The sequence below is a fragment of the Branchiostoma belcheri genome, unplaced genomic scaffold (genome assembly GCF_001625305.1).
Source record: "Branchiostoma belcheri isolate BF01 breed outbred unplaced genomic scaffold, Haploidv18h27 scaffold2, whole genome shotgun sequence".
Classification (NCBI taxonomy): Eukaryota; Metazoa; Chordata; class Leptocardii; order Amphioxiformes; family Branchiostomatidae; genus Branchiostoma; species Branchiostoma belcheri.
The window spans coordinates 307823-324805 of record NW_017803490.1 but is presented as its reverse complement, the minus strand read 5'-3'; the positions used below and the strand labels follow the sequence as shown (position 1 = coordinate 324805).

Sequence of the window (16983 nt, the reverse complement as noted above, 5' to 3'; positions counted from 1 at the left end):
CAAGACAACTCTATGATTATTGTTTTGTTTTTTTACTTTGATGCAGTGATGCATTACATTATTTTATAAATGATGTTCACTGAAACAAAACCATTTGTACAATGATTGAAAACATTTATTTTTCAGTGACAAATGGATGTTGTAATATTTGGTACTAAATTTAGCACAATATAAGTATCATTTCAAGTCTCATTTCAAAATGTAGGAATCTTTTTTTTGGGCCCGCCTTTTTTTTCGCTCTCTCGCATTAGATTTGGAATCTGCGGTGGATGTCATCCATAAAATTTACTTGCTGTGGCCTTGTAACAAAAAGCTCTCTGTCAATGCGGCACTCCTTTAAATCATGGCTAATTACATGAAGTAACCGGTAAACCGGTCCGACTACGTAGCTTCAAGGTAAACTGTCTGTTTGTGTGAGACAACTCCAGCGTCAACACTCGTGCTCTTGTACATTCAACGCGTGGAGGGAGAGAAAAAGGTACGTGAATTGTAAGAATCAGTGAAGTTACCTTCGTCAAGAAGGTTATGGTTTTGGGTAGCGTGCTTGTGTGTGTGTGTGTGTGTGTGTGTGTGTGTGTCTCAGTGTATGTGTCCGAGTGTGTGTGTGTCTGTGTACTCTGTGAACACGATGACTCGAAAAGGCTGATAAATAATAGATAAATGGCCTTGACGTTTGGTAAGTAGAACATGAAAGATGAAATGATGATGTTGGGGCACCTGGCGGCTTGTTTTTGTATGTTTTTTGCACCTTGCGTGTTGTGTACGAACTTGAAGTGGTGAGTTTTCATTTTACCGGCGCCTGTAAGGAAGCGGACCACTTGGGATACGGCGTACACAGCTAACAGAAGGGGTACACAGCAAGTCGCTCGAAGCTAGCCAGTATCTGGGCGATCACAGAAGTTTTGGCTCGGTGGAAAGTAGCCTGGGTGCCAGGCTCATAGCACACTAGGCTCAAAGCTTGGATACTAGTATTAGATACAGGACCCAGTGCTGGGGTCTGGCATCCAGGTTAGCCTGGTGCCCAGTCCTATCGTGGTTTGGACGGAATCTCTTCGGGCCTGTAGACGATTCACACCGCCCAGTTCAACTCAGCTCCCCTTGGCTTTGGGTTCTGTACGACCAAGGACGTTCACCACTCTTAGATTCTGACATGAAATTAACTTACGAGCGTAAAACTCCTACCGGGGAGCCTGGTTGAACTGGTCGGTGGGAAACTTTTATGTACAGGCCCTAAGACGGTCCACCCAGACCACGAGAGACTGGGAACCAGGCTAGTAAAACTCCTTCGGGGGAGCCTAGTTGAACTGGGTGGTGGGAAACGTCAGTACATGCCCTAAGGCGGTCCACCCAAACCATAATAGACTGGACACAAGATCTAGACCAGGTTGGAAACGGGTTTTCAGGGCTCAGTGGAATATGTTGAAATATATGTTTTTGTTGAAATGTATATTTTGGCCCTGTTTCCTCTTCTCCAAACACAAAAGGTCAATGACCTGGGCTAGACAGTCTATCACCATGGTAACTTGTGTTGCAATTTTATAGCAGGAGGGATTTAGACTCCTGCCACCATATATATGAATGTGAGAGAATTAACAGAGCAGATTATGCGAAGGTAAACATTATGCATTTGCTTTGCAAATGTTACCTTTCTAGTTTATTTTCTATATCCAGACTACTTTCATTGACAGGCCTATTGTCTCTATTGAGGTTGTCTTGTAGCCACAATTGTCACAATTGGTTATCATGTAATCATAATTGGATATTTATTGCCCTAATTAATTACCTTAATTGTGGTAACCTAGCCAATAAGCAGGATATATACTATTGTAACGAAAAATGTTGTCATACTCTACAATTTTACACACTTGTACTCTCCAAGCAGAGGTTTAGGATTATTTTGACGTGTTTTTAAGGCGTTAACTTTTATTTGAGTTTCTTTTTTGTACTGGTATTTTTTTGGTGTGTGGCAAATGGATACAGCCTGACCAATTTGATACTGTCTTTGCAGCCACCGAAAGATCTGCTTGGAGATTAAAATACCTGTAGGTTGTAAGATTGTTTAGTGTCACAAAAGGGGGTTAACAGAAACCACTTTCATGTGTTGTGGTAGAATTAGTAGTACGTTAAAGAATGTGTGTAAAAAAAACAAAAGCCAAGAGGAATCAGAAGTACAGTTTAGGCCACACCAATTTAATTTGTTGGTTCTCGGATTCGCCTCTTCATTTTTTTCTGATTTGCAAAAAAAGATTCTGGTTCAATCTGAATCAACTAAAATGCTTAATATTTTGCCCCGTCAGTTGAGAAAAGTCCTTTTCTTGGTAGTTGTTACAGTTTTCGGTTCTATCTATCAATGAAGTGATTCGATTAAAAGTTCAAAATTCATAGTTTAAATATCAACCCATTTTTTTGTGTTGACTTCATTGCTCCTATCGAAGTATTTGGGGCTATAATAGGATGCCCAGGGCTGTTTTTATTCTACTTTTTTTCGCCCTGACGCTTCATATCATTTCAGAAAAAATCCGAGAGCCAACAAATTAAATTGGCGTGGCGTAAGATGTGGTAAACATTACCCTAATGGAACAATAGTAATGGGGCGTGGCGCACTTGCAACTGGTCCGTACCCTTGTCAGTGCAACTCTAATTTACTTAGTCCATCTTTGAGACAAAATTTTTTTCTTCAAGTTAACAGTAGACACAATTCGTTAAAATAAAATTTCATGAGAAAATGCTGGTTGGAAACACTTTTGTCCGCGACTAGTTGAGCAAGTTCCAACGTTCTCTGTCGTAACATTATCCCAGGTCAAATGTCAACGCTATTATTGTAGTGCCCAACCCACTGCGTCCTTTCAAAACCACTTGTCTTAACACGATCGTTGGAGCATAAAGCACAATAGCAACCTCGCCGTAATACAGTGTGTGTGGAGCATGTGGTACACAGGTTGGACTGAAGCTAACAACTAGAGAAAGCTTCGCCAGCGAAAACGCTTGGAGCAAACTCCTATTGCGGTAAGGCTTCAAGACCTAGTTAGTAGTGACCTTGGTTTTGAAACTATGGATTGTCCAGACTTATGTGTGTTTGCCTGTGCATTTTCATGTGTTTGTGCAATATTTAGAACTTGCAGCAATGAGTAAATGCATATGTTTCATGTTTGGAGTATGATATCGATAGTAAAAAGGACTAAATCCACTAGGGTAGGACTCCAAGCTTTGAATCATTAGAATAGTGCTTCTGGCGTGTATAGATATCACATAACAGCTATACATTACATTTTGTATGTAACACAGCAATGAGCTAGTGATTTGAAAGTACACTGTACGAGTAAACAGGCAACTTCGAAATTCTCTACCAGTAGCGTGTAAGAACGTTATAAGCGCTGGTCTTGCTAGGGATTCAAACTTGTTGTCCAGACATTTCCTTTTGTTTACCGCAGATTGCCATGCCTGACATTGTTACAACAATCATTGTTGTCATGTTATGCCCGGTTGATAGTATATAATAAAATAGACCAACGGGAGGGCCGGTGATATTGTATGTGCCAAGGTCAACAGGGTTTCTTTGGTAAACAACTTTCAACGGAAAGGTTGGGCAATCAAAAAACATCGATCTCAACATCTGCTTGGTGGGGTCGTGTGGCGTAGCTGTAGAGTGTTCGGCTCAGACCCGAGAGGTCCCGGGTTAGAATCCTGCCCGATGCCACTTTGGGAAAGGCACTTTCCTCACTTCACTCAGGTGTAAATGAGTACCTAGCTTGGCTAGCGACGTCCCTCGGATAGGACGTTAAATGGAGGTCCCGTGTTTGGGGAGAGCCACACCCCACACATGTCATGTTAAAGAACCCACCACACCTTTCGAAAAAAGAGTAGGGGCATGCCCCGGTGTGCGATGGTCCAAATACTGGTCTGATTATTCACTACGGACTACAGGAAGAGTAGTGTGAAATTCACACTAATGGAGATCCTAAACAAACTAAACTAAACGAAAGAAGACAATCAGAAGTGGTGTGCGGCCGTATGGAACATGTCGGAAGAAGATTAGATTCCCACCTGTTAGATATAGAGGAAGCCAGAACTGACACGAGTGTCGGTACTGTTGACAAGGCACGCGGGGAGTTGTCCTAGTTAAGTCAGCCGCTAAAGATCAGGCGGAAATTTTTCACAGACTTCCAGCTGGGAAGGTCGTCAAAGGGCCCTGTTCTTTGGCACGGCTCAGGTCAGCCTATAGTAGCCTGGATAGCAGCGTAAAGCTTTAGTATGTTAGCAGAGGCCTCTAGGAGGACTGGGGCCGGTAAAACACCCGAGTAAGCCAGCCTGTGGAGTCTGGTAACCAGGCTAACGGTACCGTAAGGCAATACCCCCAAGACACACCTTGATAATCCAACACACTTCAAGCAGCCCAAGACTCAAGCAGCATCCTTTGTCAGCCTTTTCTTTTTCAAGCGGAACTAGATCGAGAAGTGAAAACTTTGGTGCGTAGAAGATTTCCTTTCCATAATCGTAAACTTTACTGACTTCTGTGAGTACAACTGTTGTACTAGGTATCAGTGTTAGAGCCCATATGGTGTAAATACGTACTACTACTAGTCCTAGAAGAGGGCCTGCATGGGCTGGGGGTTGGTGTGTAGTGATTACAAAATTTTCGCCGCCGATTACGAATTACGTTAAAGTTTCAGAGCTGATTACGACTTAACGCTTTGCGGCTAATGTACTAATTGCCTATGGATTACGGAGACTAAAAAGGCCTGATTACGCCTTACGAAAAAGGGTATGCAGGCCCCTCCTAGAAATTCCAGTAGAGATACCGCTCATGCTTGACCTAGTCTAGTGACCTAGTTTTTGCAGTCCGAATGCCCCGCTCCAGCTCCAGCGCACGAAATAGTGATTCCTCCTCAAAGAATGATTCCTTCCCAAGCTGACGTTGAAAGAACAGCTTCAACTCGCCAATATAAGATTCGCTGAAGAATCCGTTCTACCAGGGACTCGCTATATAGAGTTCTAGTGGTCAGTGCCGTTAACAGATAGCAATTCACTGTCATGACTGTGTATCATGCCCCTCCCCCCTCCCCATTGTCATCATCATCTGTGTATCATGCCCCCCCCCTCCCCATTGTCATCATCATCTGGTCGTGAGGGCTTCACGGATGCTCGTGACTCTGTCCCCATTGTAACACCGACAAAAATACTCCGTGAAGCATAATAAGTCGTTTTAATTCCGTGTACGTAGCACAATATTTGTTGTCCTGAATTCATACATGCTATTGACAATTCAAATAGTATCTAGTTGTCGAACGCCAGATTGCCCAAAAATTGCGTTACTTAATAATTATTTGTTCTTATCTAATAATACCAAATCATGTATACCAAGCAGTATGTACCAAAAATGGTACATACTGCTTTCTCTGCTTGGCACTCAGCATTTGGGAAATGTGTGGCCCAGGGCTACTGAAAACGTAGATGGGCGCCGCCCTTGATGCGACTCAGCTCTTTTCTTAAAGCGGTTTGAAATACAGCTTTGACACTCAATGATTTTTTTCTACAGCGGGAGGTGACGAAGAAACATGGCGGAAAGAGAACCAGAGGACGAGGCGCTAGTTGACGGGCAGGCGAACGGGACCGCCACGGATAAAGATCAGGTATGGATCAGCTATCCTGGGAGCCAGACAAAATAACATTTTTGTTTTGTTCTTATAATGTTTCAATATTCGACAGCGAAGCCAGGCCGAGATAATGCTGTAATCATCTAATCTTAGAATGTAAAATATTTTATATGTAAAGTATAATAACAGTTTATCTGCGGCCAGTTCCAAAAGTATATGGGGGTACTTCTGAAATATATCTAATTCTTCCTCTTCTCTGAAATATATACATTAACCACAAAAACAGCTACGGTAAACATAAAAATACGGGCATCATCCCGGACATGCCTGTAGACAATGTACCAAATTGCATGCCGACAAAACAAAGGGAAATGCGAGTTTTACCTGCGAACATGTAAAACCAACTGACCACAATACTCCAGCAGGAGGCAAATCTCCTTACTCCGCGGAGTAAAAAAAGAACTTAATATATATTTTTAAGATAAAAATTACTAAACAAATGGGATTTAAAGACTCATAATTTTTCGTAGAAGAGCGATATTGAAACAAGATGTGTGTACCTTGTGGTAGGTTAAAGTGGCATATAAATTTTCAGGGAGAAATATTGATGTGTAATTTTTTGGCCCCTCCCCCTTAATTAGGGCACTAGAACGCTTCGCCTATTTTGGGGGTTCTAAATTCAAGATATGACGTCACGGTGCTCCTGGGCAAAAATGAAAATGCCTCCATATCCAGATTTGCTTAGAATATTTTCAACTACCAAATTTGGTGCTTTTAGACAAAAGTGCACAATTCGGCTGATTTTGCCAGCTATATATGCCGCTAGACTAATAAAAGAAACTGACTTTGACCTTTGCCAAGTCCCTTGAACAGTCTAAGCTGCACCGTCATCTACTGCCACCGTCTAGAACCTCGATTAGCGGCAGGACGACTCGCTCATCCCACAAACTAGACTCTGTGTTCTGTAGAACTGAAAGATATAGATCTAGTGCGATTCCTTACATGATTCGGATGCTGAATTCCTAGCTTTTACTTCAGAGTACGCATTATACATATATATCCTACTGTTCATAGAATTGTTTATCCTGCCTGTAATTTGTGTGTACATCTGTTATTTTAAATGAATGACCTTTTAACTTATCTCATATTAATAATCAATGACGTATAATGATTTTAATGTGTGCTAACCTTTTATTAATTAATCCGATGTAATTGTCAGAACAATTCAGGTTCCATTTAATGGAGCCTGCCTTTCTGTACAAGTGTTGAATGACGAATAAACCATTATTAAAAATATGCAATGTGTAGAAAGAAGACAGACACATTTCACGTGTTTCCATCCAGGGCATCTCTGACTCCATCAAGGTGAACTACGACAAGGCCCTGAAGTACCTAGGCGGGTTCGGGCCGTGGCAGAAGCGGGTTTACCTCCTGGTCTGCCTCCCGGCCATCTTCAACGCCTTCCAGACCATGGGCATCGTCTTTATCGCCGCCGAGCCGGAGTTCAGCTGCCGGCAACCTGATGTCAACTTCACGGGACTGAACGCGACCGACGCCGAGATCCGTAACATCACCGTCCCCTGGGAGAGAAAGGACGACGAGTGGAAACAGAGCCAGTGTTTCAGGTCGGTGTGTTTTTTTTTTACTCCGCTTAGGAGGTCATGAGATTGGGACAGATTTTTGAAAAAAAAAAAAAAATTTGGAAAGGAAATTTTTTACGGAAAAAAAAAAAACAAGATAAAGGACGACGAGTAGAAACAGAGCCAGTGTTTCAGGTCGGTATTTTTTAAGAGGTCATGAGATTGGGGCAGATTTTTGAAAAAAAAAAAAATTTGGAAAGGAAATTTTTTCGAAAAAAAAATCCAGATAAAGGCGACGTGTGGAAACAGAGCCAGTGTTTCAGGTCGGTGTTTTTTTATTCATAAATCAGAAGAAAATGTATACAGTCAACCATCCACTATACAATAATTCAAATAATAATACTGATAATGAAAATGACTCAAGAACATAAAGTACGCCAATTTGCCACGATGCTTCTTTCCACTTCTTGTAGCTATAGGATATTCTACTGTATGAATGAAGTTTACAGTTCAAGAAGAGATTGAAAAGATTTTCGATCTTTTTTTTTCAGGTCGGTGTTTGTACTCCGCGAAGGTCATGAGGTTGGGAAAGATTTTTGAAAAAAAATTTCGCGAAGGAATTTTTTTGGGAAAAAATTCCAAATTTAAAAAAAAATTCGAGATTTTTCGAAAAAGTTTCGAATTTGTTTTGAAAAATTTCGAGATGACAAAAAAATTTCGAGATGACAAAAAATTTCGAAATTTATTTCGAGATTTTTTGGGGTTTTCAATGAATCATGAAGGGTCTCACTGGGGGTATTATGATCCATTGTGTAACAGACCAAATGGATAAGTAGTAAAGGGCTAGAGTCCTAATCCAAACAGCTCTGCTCAGTCCAAAAATAATCTGCTCGCTGTTAGTTGTGATATCACCCATCTTTTCAGTTTTGTAGCGATTACTGGCAAATGTATTATTGTTGAATGTGGTATCTTATATTGTAAGTTGTTGTGAACATTGTAATCTTTGGAATCTTAGATTTCTTACGCCAAAAAACAGCTACTCAAGCAACTAGATATGACTTTGGAAATGGTCAGACGTTTCAGGTAGCATCCACTACCTTTCGTCAGTGACACTAAGAGACTAAGGGTAGTGTATGCTACCTGAAACGTCTGACCGTTTCCAAAATCATATCCAGTTGCTTGAGGAACTGTTTTTGGCGTATCTTATTACCTGGATGTCTAACCTTCACCGACGTACTCAGATTTCTTGCTTTGTTCATTTTCAGGTACAGTTATAACTTCTCTGCCTCAGATCTGCAGACGACGTACCAAGATTTTGTGGACAGGTACCCGGTAGCCAACAGGACCAAGATAAAGTGCGACCAGGGATACGTGTATGACAGGTCACAGTTCGAGAACACGGTCGTCACTCAGGTAACTAATTACACTACACAAAAAACATCCTTTAAAGCCATCCAATGCAGTTTTTAGGGCTTGGAAACCCGATTTTTAAAAGGCAATATTCTATTGATTTATCTAGATAGTGAATTGAAACTATCTAGTTGTGATAGTGAATTGAAACACTGTCCCAATGTATATTGAATAAAAATACCAAAATTCTGACGGAAAATGTTATTGGAGGGGCCCTGGGCTGATTTTTAGGGTACCATCCAGAAAATAAAGGACTCATCTTGGGGATTGTTTCTTTTAAATGCCCAAAGTATGAAATATTGACTTTTTTTGAAAATGTGCTAATGTGAAGCAGTGTGGGTCAATATCACAAAGATCGCCTTATTACCTTCGCCAAGAAGGTTATGTTTTCAGAGGCGTTCGTGTATGTGTGTGTGTGTGTGTGTGTCTGTCTGTCTGTAAACACGATAACTTGAGAAGGCCTTGATGGATTGTCTTGATACTTGGTAGGTGGGTAGGTCTTGATGAGACCTCAAAATGATTAGATTTTGGACCCCCTAGCGGCTTGTTATGGTACTGCAGCTGAACTTCCGGTTTTGATATCTCATGATCTAGACATGCTATGGTGATGAAATTTGGATGGTAGGTAGCTCTTGTGCTGGGGAAAAAGTGACGTGAGTTTGGGCCCCCTAACGGCTTGCTCTGGAACTGCAGGGATATATTCTTGAGAATATTAAAAAGAGGATAACTCAACGAACCGGTTGACGGATCGTCGTGATTTTTGGTATGTAGGTAGCTTACGTGATGCTTGATATAATTATGTGACAATTATGCAAATATGGATGTAATTTGCATAATTTATGGGGAAATTCTGTAAATCAGCTGCATTCCATGATAAGACAATTGAAGCTTGTGACATTGGTAATTGACAACGAGAGAAACACAGGCAGATATTGATTATGTTAATAATGACTTAATTTGCATAATTAATGAAGAAATTTTATAATTATGTAATGATAACTGTCTGGAATTTCATACTTGTGGTATTTTAAAGTTAATTTGAGGTGAACATCATTAAACATAATTTATTCAAATCAGGACCTCATTCGCATAATTTATTAGGAAATACTAGAATGCATTGTTTGTTATTACAAGACTGTCTTTTGGTCGAGATTATGATAAAATGATATAATTCATGAAAATTAGGTTCCTATTTGTTAGATTAGGGGGGAATAATCTAATGTATAATTTGTCAGACATAAAGATTAACATCATTTGGCGAAGGTATGAGATCGTGGAACTCTAGTTCAGAATATTTTCAGTTTTGCTGCCCTGAAATCGCATTAGATGCCTTTAAGAACACCGTAAACAAGGCGTCTGGTACTTGACTATTTTGTGTTCTTTTCTGGGTTGATGTTAGGTACTTAGTAGTTGGTACGTTCACCAGTTGATTGCTATAATGTCGGTGCTGTTTGTTCCAGTGGGACGTGGTGTGTGATAAGAAGTGGCAGGTGAACATGATTCAGTCGGTGTGGATGGCTGGGCTGATGTTCGGCTCTTTCTTCGGTGGACACGCGGCAGACATGTATGTAAACATCGTATGTTAGTCTGCGTAGCTTATTATACATTAAGAACTGTTTGTTTTTATGAAACAAGTTTAAACTGTACTTTCCAACACAAGAAATTGGACTCACCCAAATTTTCGACTGTACAACTCCAGTTTTTGTCAAGGAATGAGCAATCCACCGCTTCCGTGATAACACACGTGACTCCGTGAGCAGTGGATCATTGGTTGCAGAAAGTCTGTGGCGCCCCCGTCTCTGTTGAGGGATGGTTGTAACCTATATCCACTGCTCATGGAGTCACGTGTGTTATCTGCGTGACGTCACGGAAGCGGTGGATTGCTCATTTCTTGACAAAAACTGGAGTTGTACAGTCGAAAAGTTGGGTGAGTCCAATTTCTTGTGTTGGAAAGTACAGTTTAAACTTGTTTCATAATGATTTCTACCAACACAGATGAACTTTCAAGACTGTTTTTGTATGTGGTGTTATTAAAATAAGTTATGAACTGGTGTGCAGCGAGACGGGGGGCGGTATCGACTTTCACCAAACGTTAGGGACGGGGGGCGTTATTGACTTCCAACAAACTTTGACCCTTTGCTGGCGTCATCATCAGGCAGGATAATGAATGACCAAGCACTTCAAAACGTAATCTCGCAAGATTATCCTGATGAAGGCGGTTGTTGAAAAAATTTGGTGTCTAATCTTGGTGTGGGAGTAAAGTTCAACATTTTACTATGATTACTACCGACACAGATGAACTTTCGTGATCATACATATGTATATCATACACATCGGATATCATATCATTTAAACATAAACTACTCAAGGCCACCTACAACAGATTTAACACACATTACAGTCTTGACCTGCCATGTACTTGTACTACTTCTTGTGGGTGTAGTTCTTGTATTGCTTCTAGACCTCACTAAGTCTTGTTTCAACACAATATATTATAACTACTTATTAGATATATTTGAATTATGCTTAACCTTCTATACTGATTGCCTATTCTGTGTATTGTTATACTTGTTGTTATTGACAATGTAAATTTTGATGTTGTGTATGTGTTTTTGTATGGGGGAGGGCAACTTGTAAAGGTGTTTTGCCTGTTTTGCCCTCCCTTTCACGTTATGAAAAATCAAAATAAACAAATGAACACATGTACTTGTACCCTGTAGCTGGGGCCGGAAGCCGGTCCTCTTGGTCCTGCTTGCCGTGCTGTACCTGTTCGGCATGGCCTCCGCCTTCTCACCGAACTTCATCGTCCTCGTGGCCTTCCGCTTCATCATGGCATCTGCCTGTATGATCATCTTCGAGATACCCTTCGTCATAGGTACGTATCATATCCTCCAGCTAGAAGATGGTTTATTGGTCAAACATTGGCCCTCGTGGTCAACCAGAGAAGAAATGGTTTGACAATGTAAGGGAGGATTTCCACCACTTGAACCTACATATTCTGAGTAATGTCAACCCACAGGATATAGGCAAGTGGCGGGCTGCCATCAAGCCTCAGTATTGCAGTGCAAGCACTTCTAACCCTCGGAAGATGGGGAACAACAGACGATAATTAATCCAGATAGTGAGTGAGTGAGTGTTCCAAGACGGTTAAAGAAAGGAACGTTCGCCAAAAAGCAGTTACTCAAGCAACTGGATATGATTTTGGAAACGGTCAGACGTTTCAGTTAGTATCCACTAGCTTTCGTCAGTGACTGAAAGACCAGAGGAGAAATGCTGCACGCCAGCAAAGGGTCAAACCTGATTTCTCCTCTGGTCTTTTAGTCACTAACAAAAGCTAGTGGATACTAGCTGAAACGTCTGACCGTACGTACGTTTCCAAAATCATATTCAGTTGCTTGAGAAACTGCTTTTTGGCGTATCTTAATATAGTACCTGGATGTCTAACCTTCATCGACGTAAACGAACGACTTCGTTTTCCTCTTCCAGGCGCTGAGATGGTGAGTCCGGAGAAGCGTACTCTGGTGGGGATGATCATCATGATCTACTGGGCGGTGGGATACGTGCTGCTGGCCGGGGTAGCCTACCTCATCCGGTCCTGGATGTGGTTCCAAATCGCCGTCACCATGCCCTACCTCATCGGCATCGCCTACTACTGGTAAGCTGTGCTCATTTGTTTAACGGCTCTCGGTGGCAATGTGCTGATGTTGGCACCAAAGCCGTAGTGTGTTTTGGCACACATTTAGGCAGATTAGCCTAAGAGGCTCGGTGGGCGTCACTCCACCGTAAAGGGAGGAAAGTCTTGTTGAGTGCCTTTCCCAAGGGCCATGGTGAGTATCGAACCCGGTACCTATTGGTTCCGAGTCCAACGCTCTAACCGTTGTGCCACCGACGCCACTATGCTGTGCTGATAATGAGTGCACAATGCTTTTTGGCGACGCCTCAGGGACGGAGCTGTTGGTATAGTATTGCGAATTGAGTTGAAAATATTCTAAGAATTCCACGAATGCATTCCCTAGGGAATTAAATTTTGTCAACAAGATAACTCAAGAACGGCTGGATGGATTGGTTTCATACTTGGTGGGTTTTTAGGGTATGACTATATCTAGAAATGATGAGAGTTTGGCCCCCCTAGTGGATTACCTTGGTACTGCAGCGGAACTTTTGATCAAAAGAGAATCACGTCGCCGAGGCGTGTTTTAAACTTTAGTTTACCAGGGGTCCACGCTGATTCAACTACAAAGTATAGTCCAACTGCAAATTATTAAAAGAAAAAAAAACACGTCTTGCTTCTCCAGGCTGATCCCTGAGTCTCCACGTTGGCTGATCTCCAGGAACCGTCACAGCGAGGCCAAAGTCATCGTGGAGGAAGGAGCAAAGGTAAACACTTCTTTCTCTGCTTAGCATTCAGCACATATGAGAAAGAGTGTGGGAAGGTCAGACACACAACACTACCAGCGGACTAGCCCCCTGCTGTAGTGCCTTGCACAACTGTGTGTCGCCCAAGGGCTACAGAAATGGATATGGGCACCACCCTACGCTCTGCATAAGGGCACGGGAGACCTTTCTTTTTTTAAGTTAATTTTCTTTCTAGTTTGTTGTCTCCGAGTATGTCTGTAATGTGGTATGGAAGTGTGTCTTAATGGCCACGAACAAACTTTAACTGGATTCTCCAAACTGCAGATTGCCAAGGTGGCGCTTCCAGATGAAGTGTTCCATGACGATACTCCTGTCACAAAGGTATGGTTACACTTGCACCGTATACTTGGTAGCGTGTGTTGTTAATGGCTCATAACCTAGAGGTTGGGAGTTCGAATCCCGAATCCCGACTGTTGTCGCCAATCAGACATGTTGGTTACTGGAAATGGCCACAAACAAATTTATTCCCGAATACCATCATGAGAGTAGCCACATTTCCCACTTAATTATTGTATATACGCACTTACCGAAAAGAGAATTGTTCAAATATAGTTTGACATCCAGGAACTACGATGTAAATGAAAAACTACGTAAATTTGTTCATACTTGTTTTAAAAAGAGAGATCGTGTAGATATAGACGTAGCACAGTAATGTAGCCCTTGTTCCTCCTACCCTTATACCTCAGTTATCTAACGTAGTGTATTTGGCCCATGTAGGGTGTGAATATGCAATAACGTTCATTGTCATTGGTTCTATTTGATGTGCTTACCATGTTCCTTACAATGAGCCTTCAGACAAGAAGTTTGTGATAGAATTATTATCTTCTCTGTTACTATAAGGACGTAGAAGGGGGTTCTGAAAGATCCCTCTACACGTTTGTGGACCTGTTCCGGACCCCAAACCTGTGCAAGTGGACCCTCAACCTGTTCTTCAACTGGTGAGACATGCGTTCAGTCCTCACAGACTCTGATCTGCTGAAAAAATTCTATGTTTACATAGGAACATAGTGATCACTTGCTAGGATCACACGTACTGATTTCTGTTTATACTCTTAGAAATTATATTGGATTGATTGATTGATTGATTGATTGGTTGGTTGATTGATTGATTGAACATGGCGTTAAAGTGCAGTTTTTAGGGCTTGGAAACCCGATTTTTCAAAGCCAATATTCTAGTAATTTATCTACATACTGAGTTTAAACCACACTATCCCAATGTATATTGACCCTCATGGAGAAAAAATACCCAATATTCTGACGGAAAAGGGTTACTGGAAGGGCCCTAGGCTGATTTTTAGGGTGCCACCCAGAAAAAAAAGGCCTCATCTTGGGGCTTGTTTCTGCAGCTTTAAAAGCCCAAAGTATGATATTCTGACTCAAATGTGCCAATGTGAAGCAGTATGTGTCAATATCACAAAGATTGCCTTATTCAGAATATTTCCAGTTTTGCTGCTCTGAAATTGCATTGGATGCGTTTAACACTGCTTGTGCCCCCCTCCCCCTTCCAGGGCTGTGAACAGCATGGTGTACTATGGGATATCTCTGAACGCGGCGGCGTTCCACGGAAACTTGTACCTGAACTTCGCCATTTCCGGATTTGTGGAGATTCCGGCATACATCATCTCTATCTTCATCCTGGACAAGTCAGTGTTTATTTGTTTGTTTGTTTATCAACTTTTATTTATTAATGCATTTGTTAATTCCTGTATCTATCCATGTTTGTTAAAAGTTAGAACTTTCGATCCAACACAAAAAATTCTCTCACGTAGAGCTTTTGACCAGTCACTCTGGTCTTCCTCAGTAGACTGACCCAATGAGGCTTGTCATGTGGTTTCTTTGAAGTGTTGGATCAAAAGTTAACAGAATAATTAATAAATTGTTTCTTTCTTGTCATTTTTGTCAGGTTTGGAAGGCGCTGCTCTCTGTCCAGTCTTATGGTGGTCGGAGGCTTGGCCTGTATCGTTGCCTTCTTCATTCCGAAGCGTAAGTTCACATCTTTGCCACCCCCCTAGATCTTTTGGTTGCCTACCTCTCTAAATCTTTTCCGTTTCCTACTTCATACACATGCCTATCCTTGGTGCCCAACACCATCCACACACTGGTGAACATGCCTGTCCTTGGTGCTGAACACTATCCACACACAGGTGAACATGCCTGTCCTTGGTGCTGAACACTATCCACACACAGGTGAACATGCCTGTCCTTGGTGCTGAACATCACACAAACATGCATGTTTCCTACCCATCTACATCTTTTCCGTTCTCTTTTCAGTTGCCTACCCCTCTTTCTTCCTCCCCTGCTCATATGTGTGTTGGTACCTTACAGACCTGTTCTGGCTGACCACGACTCTGGCCATGATCGGAAAGTTCTGCATCACCGCCACCTTCGCCATCGTCTACATCTTCACAGCCGAGATCTACCCCACCGTCATCAGGTAACTTTGGAGTTCAAGTTTGCGTGTAGTTAACGTTGATTTTTGTTGTTGCTAAACGTTGTTTGGCAGAGATGGTTCGAATGTAGGGCCTCTAGATTTGTAGTTTCGAACAAGTTTCTTTTCATACACCACTTTGAAATTGTGTAAAATAGGGCTTTTTGGCTATTTTCGGATATGCATACTATATATAACGTTATGTGATTTTACAGGAATATCGGCGTCGGCATGGGCGCCATGATGGCTCGTGTTGGCGGGATCGTAGCGCCGTTCATCGACCTGCTGGGCGTCTATTGGACGCCGCTGCCTTACGTCATCTTCGGCGGGACGTCCATCGCCGCCGGACTGCTGGCGCTGCTGCTACCGGAAACCAAGGGGAAGGCACTTCCGGAAACCATCGAGGACGGAGAGAACTTCGGGAAGGGAGAAGGCATTGTGGACGAAGAGAGAGAAACCGCTCGACTTTAGCTCTGGGAACAAAAATTGTTCATAAAACTTGATCTTCTACTTACGACTTGAGCTCTGAGAACAGTTCTTTCTGACGCGGGGTGGGTGGGGGTGATTTCCATTCGAACATTCGAACTCGTTCTAAGAACTTGCCTTGCGCTGACGTGCACTAAATTCGAACGCATCTAGAATTTTCTGTTCTAAGAACGTACTTTGTACTGACGTGCACTGAATTCGAACGCATCTAACATTTTCTGTTCTAAGAACGTACTTTGTACTGACGTGCACTAAATTCGAACGTATCTAGAATTTTTTCTGTTCTACGAACGTACTAAATTCGAATCTAGCATGTACGAAGGCACTTCCAGAAACCATCGAGAATGGAGAAAACTTTGGGAAGGAAAACGGCTCGCCTTTAGCTCTTGGAACAACAGTTAATAAAACTTCACGATTTTCTTCTTCCGACTTTAGCTCTGAGAACAGGTCCTTCTGACCGGTTTATTTCCATTCGAACATTAGAACTCGTTCTAAGAACTTGCCGTGCGCTGACGTGCACTAAATTAAATTCGAATGCATCTAGCATTTTCTGGCATTGTGGACAAGGAGAGAGAAATGCGGCTCAACTTAAGCTATTGGAACAAAACTTGTTTATAAAACTTCACCATTTTATACCCCAATATCCTCAAAGAGATTAAAGTAAAGCCTAATTCAATATCAAACGATTTTAGTGACTTAAAATAAGTTTTGATATCAATAGTCATGTTACAATATTATAACTCACAGGGACCAAATTAAGAAAGCTAACCCTAGTACAATTATATAACATCCAATCGTTTGTTTATTTCATAATATACATGTATTTTATGGTGTTGGTTATGTCTGTTATTTTTATACAAAGAGAAGAGAATTGTACAATGCACTGATAGCAATAACTGACATGTTGTGTATTATTGCAATGACACCATGTTTCACTTTATACAAATTTTGAATGGAGTTTCTAGTTCCACTCAGCTAGCCATAGAAAGTTATTCTTAGTTAATTAGTTTGGCAAATGGTCGTATCAGAAGTTGTTAATTGATTAAAATTCAAGATACGATGAGTTATA

General features: G+C 41.6%; 1 protein-coding gene across 1 annotated transcript; it reads left to right on the top strand.

Moving 5' to 3' along the window:
* The first annotated feature begins 364 nt into the window (after positions 1-364).
* LOC109468984 (organic cation transporter protein-like) lies at positions 365-16433 on the top strand. Its single transcript, XM_019767369.1, has 14 exons — positions 365-478; positions 5537-5630; positions 6939-7219; positions 8440-8587; positions 10045-10148; positions 11305-11459; positions 12071-12239; positions 12880-12961; positions 13265-13321; positions 13841-13938; positions 14509-14643; positions 14904-14983; positions 15326-15434; positions 15644-16433. The coding sequence occupies exons 2-14, from the start codon at positions 5556-5558 to the stop codon at positions 15897-15899; spliced, it is 1749 nt and encodes a 582-aa protein (XP_019622928.1). The 5' UTR covers positions 365-478; positions 5537-5555; the 3' UTR covers positions 15900-16433.
* The last annotated feature ends 550 nt before the right edge of the window (positions 16434-16983 follow it).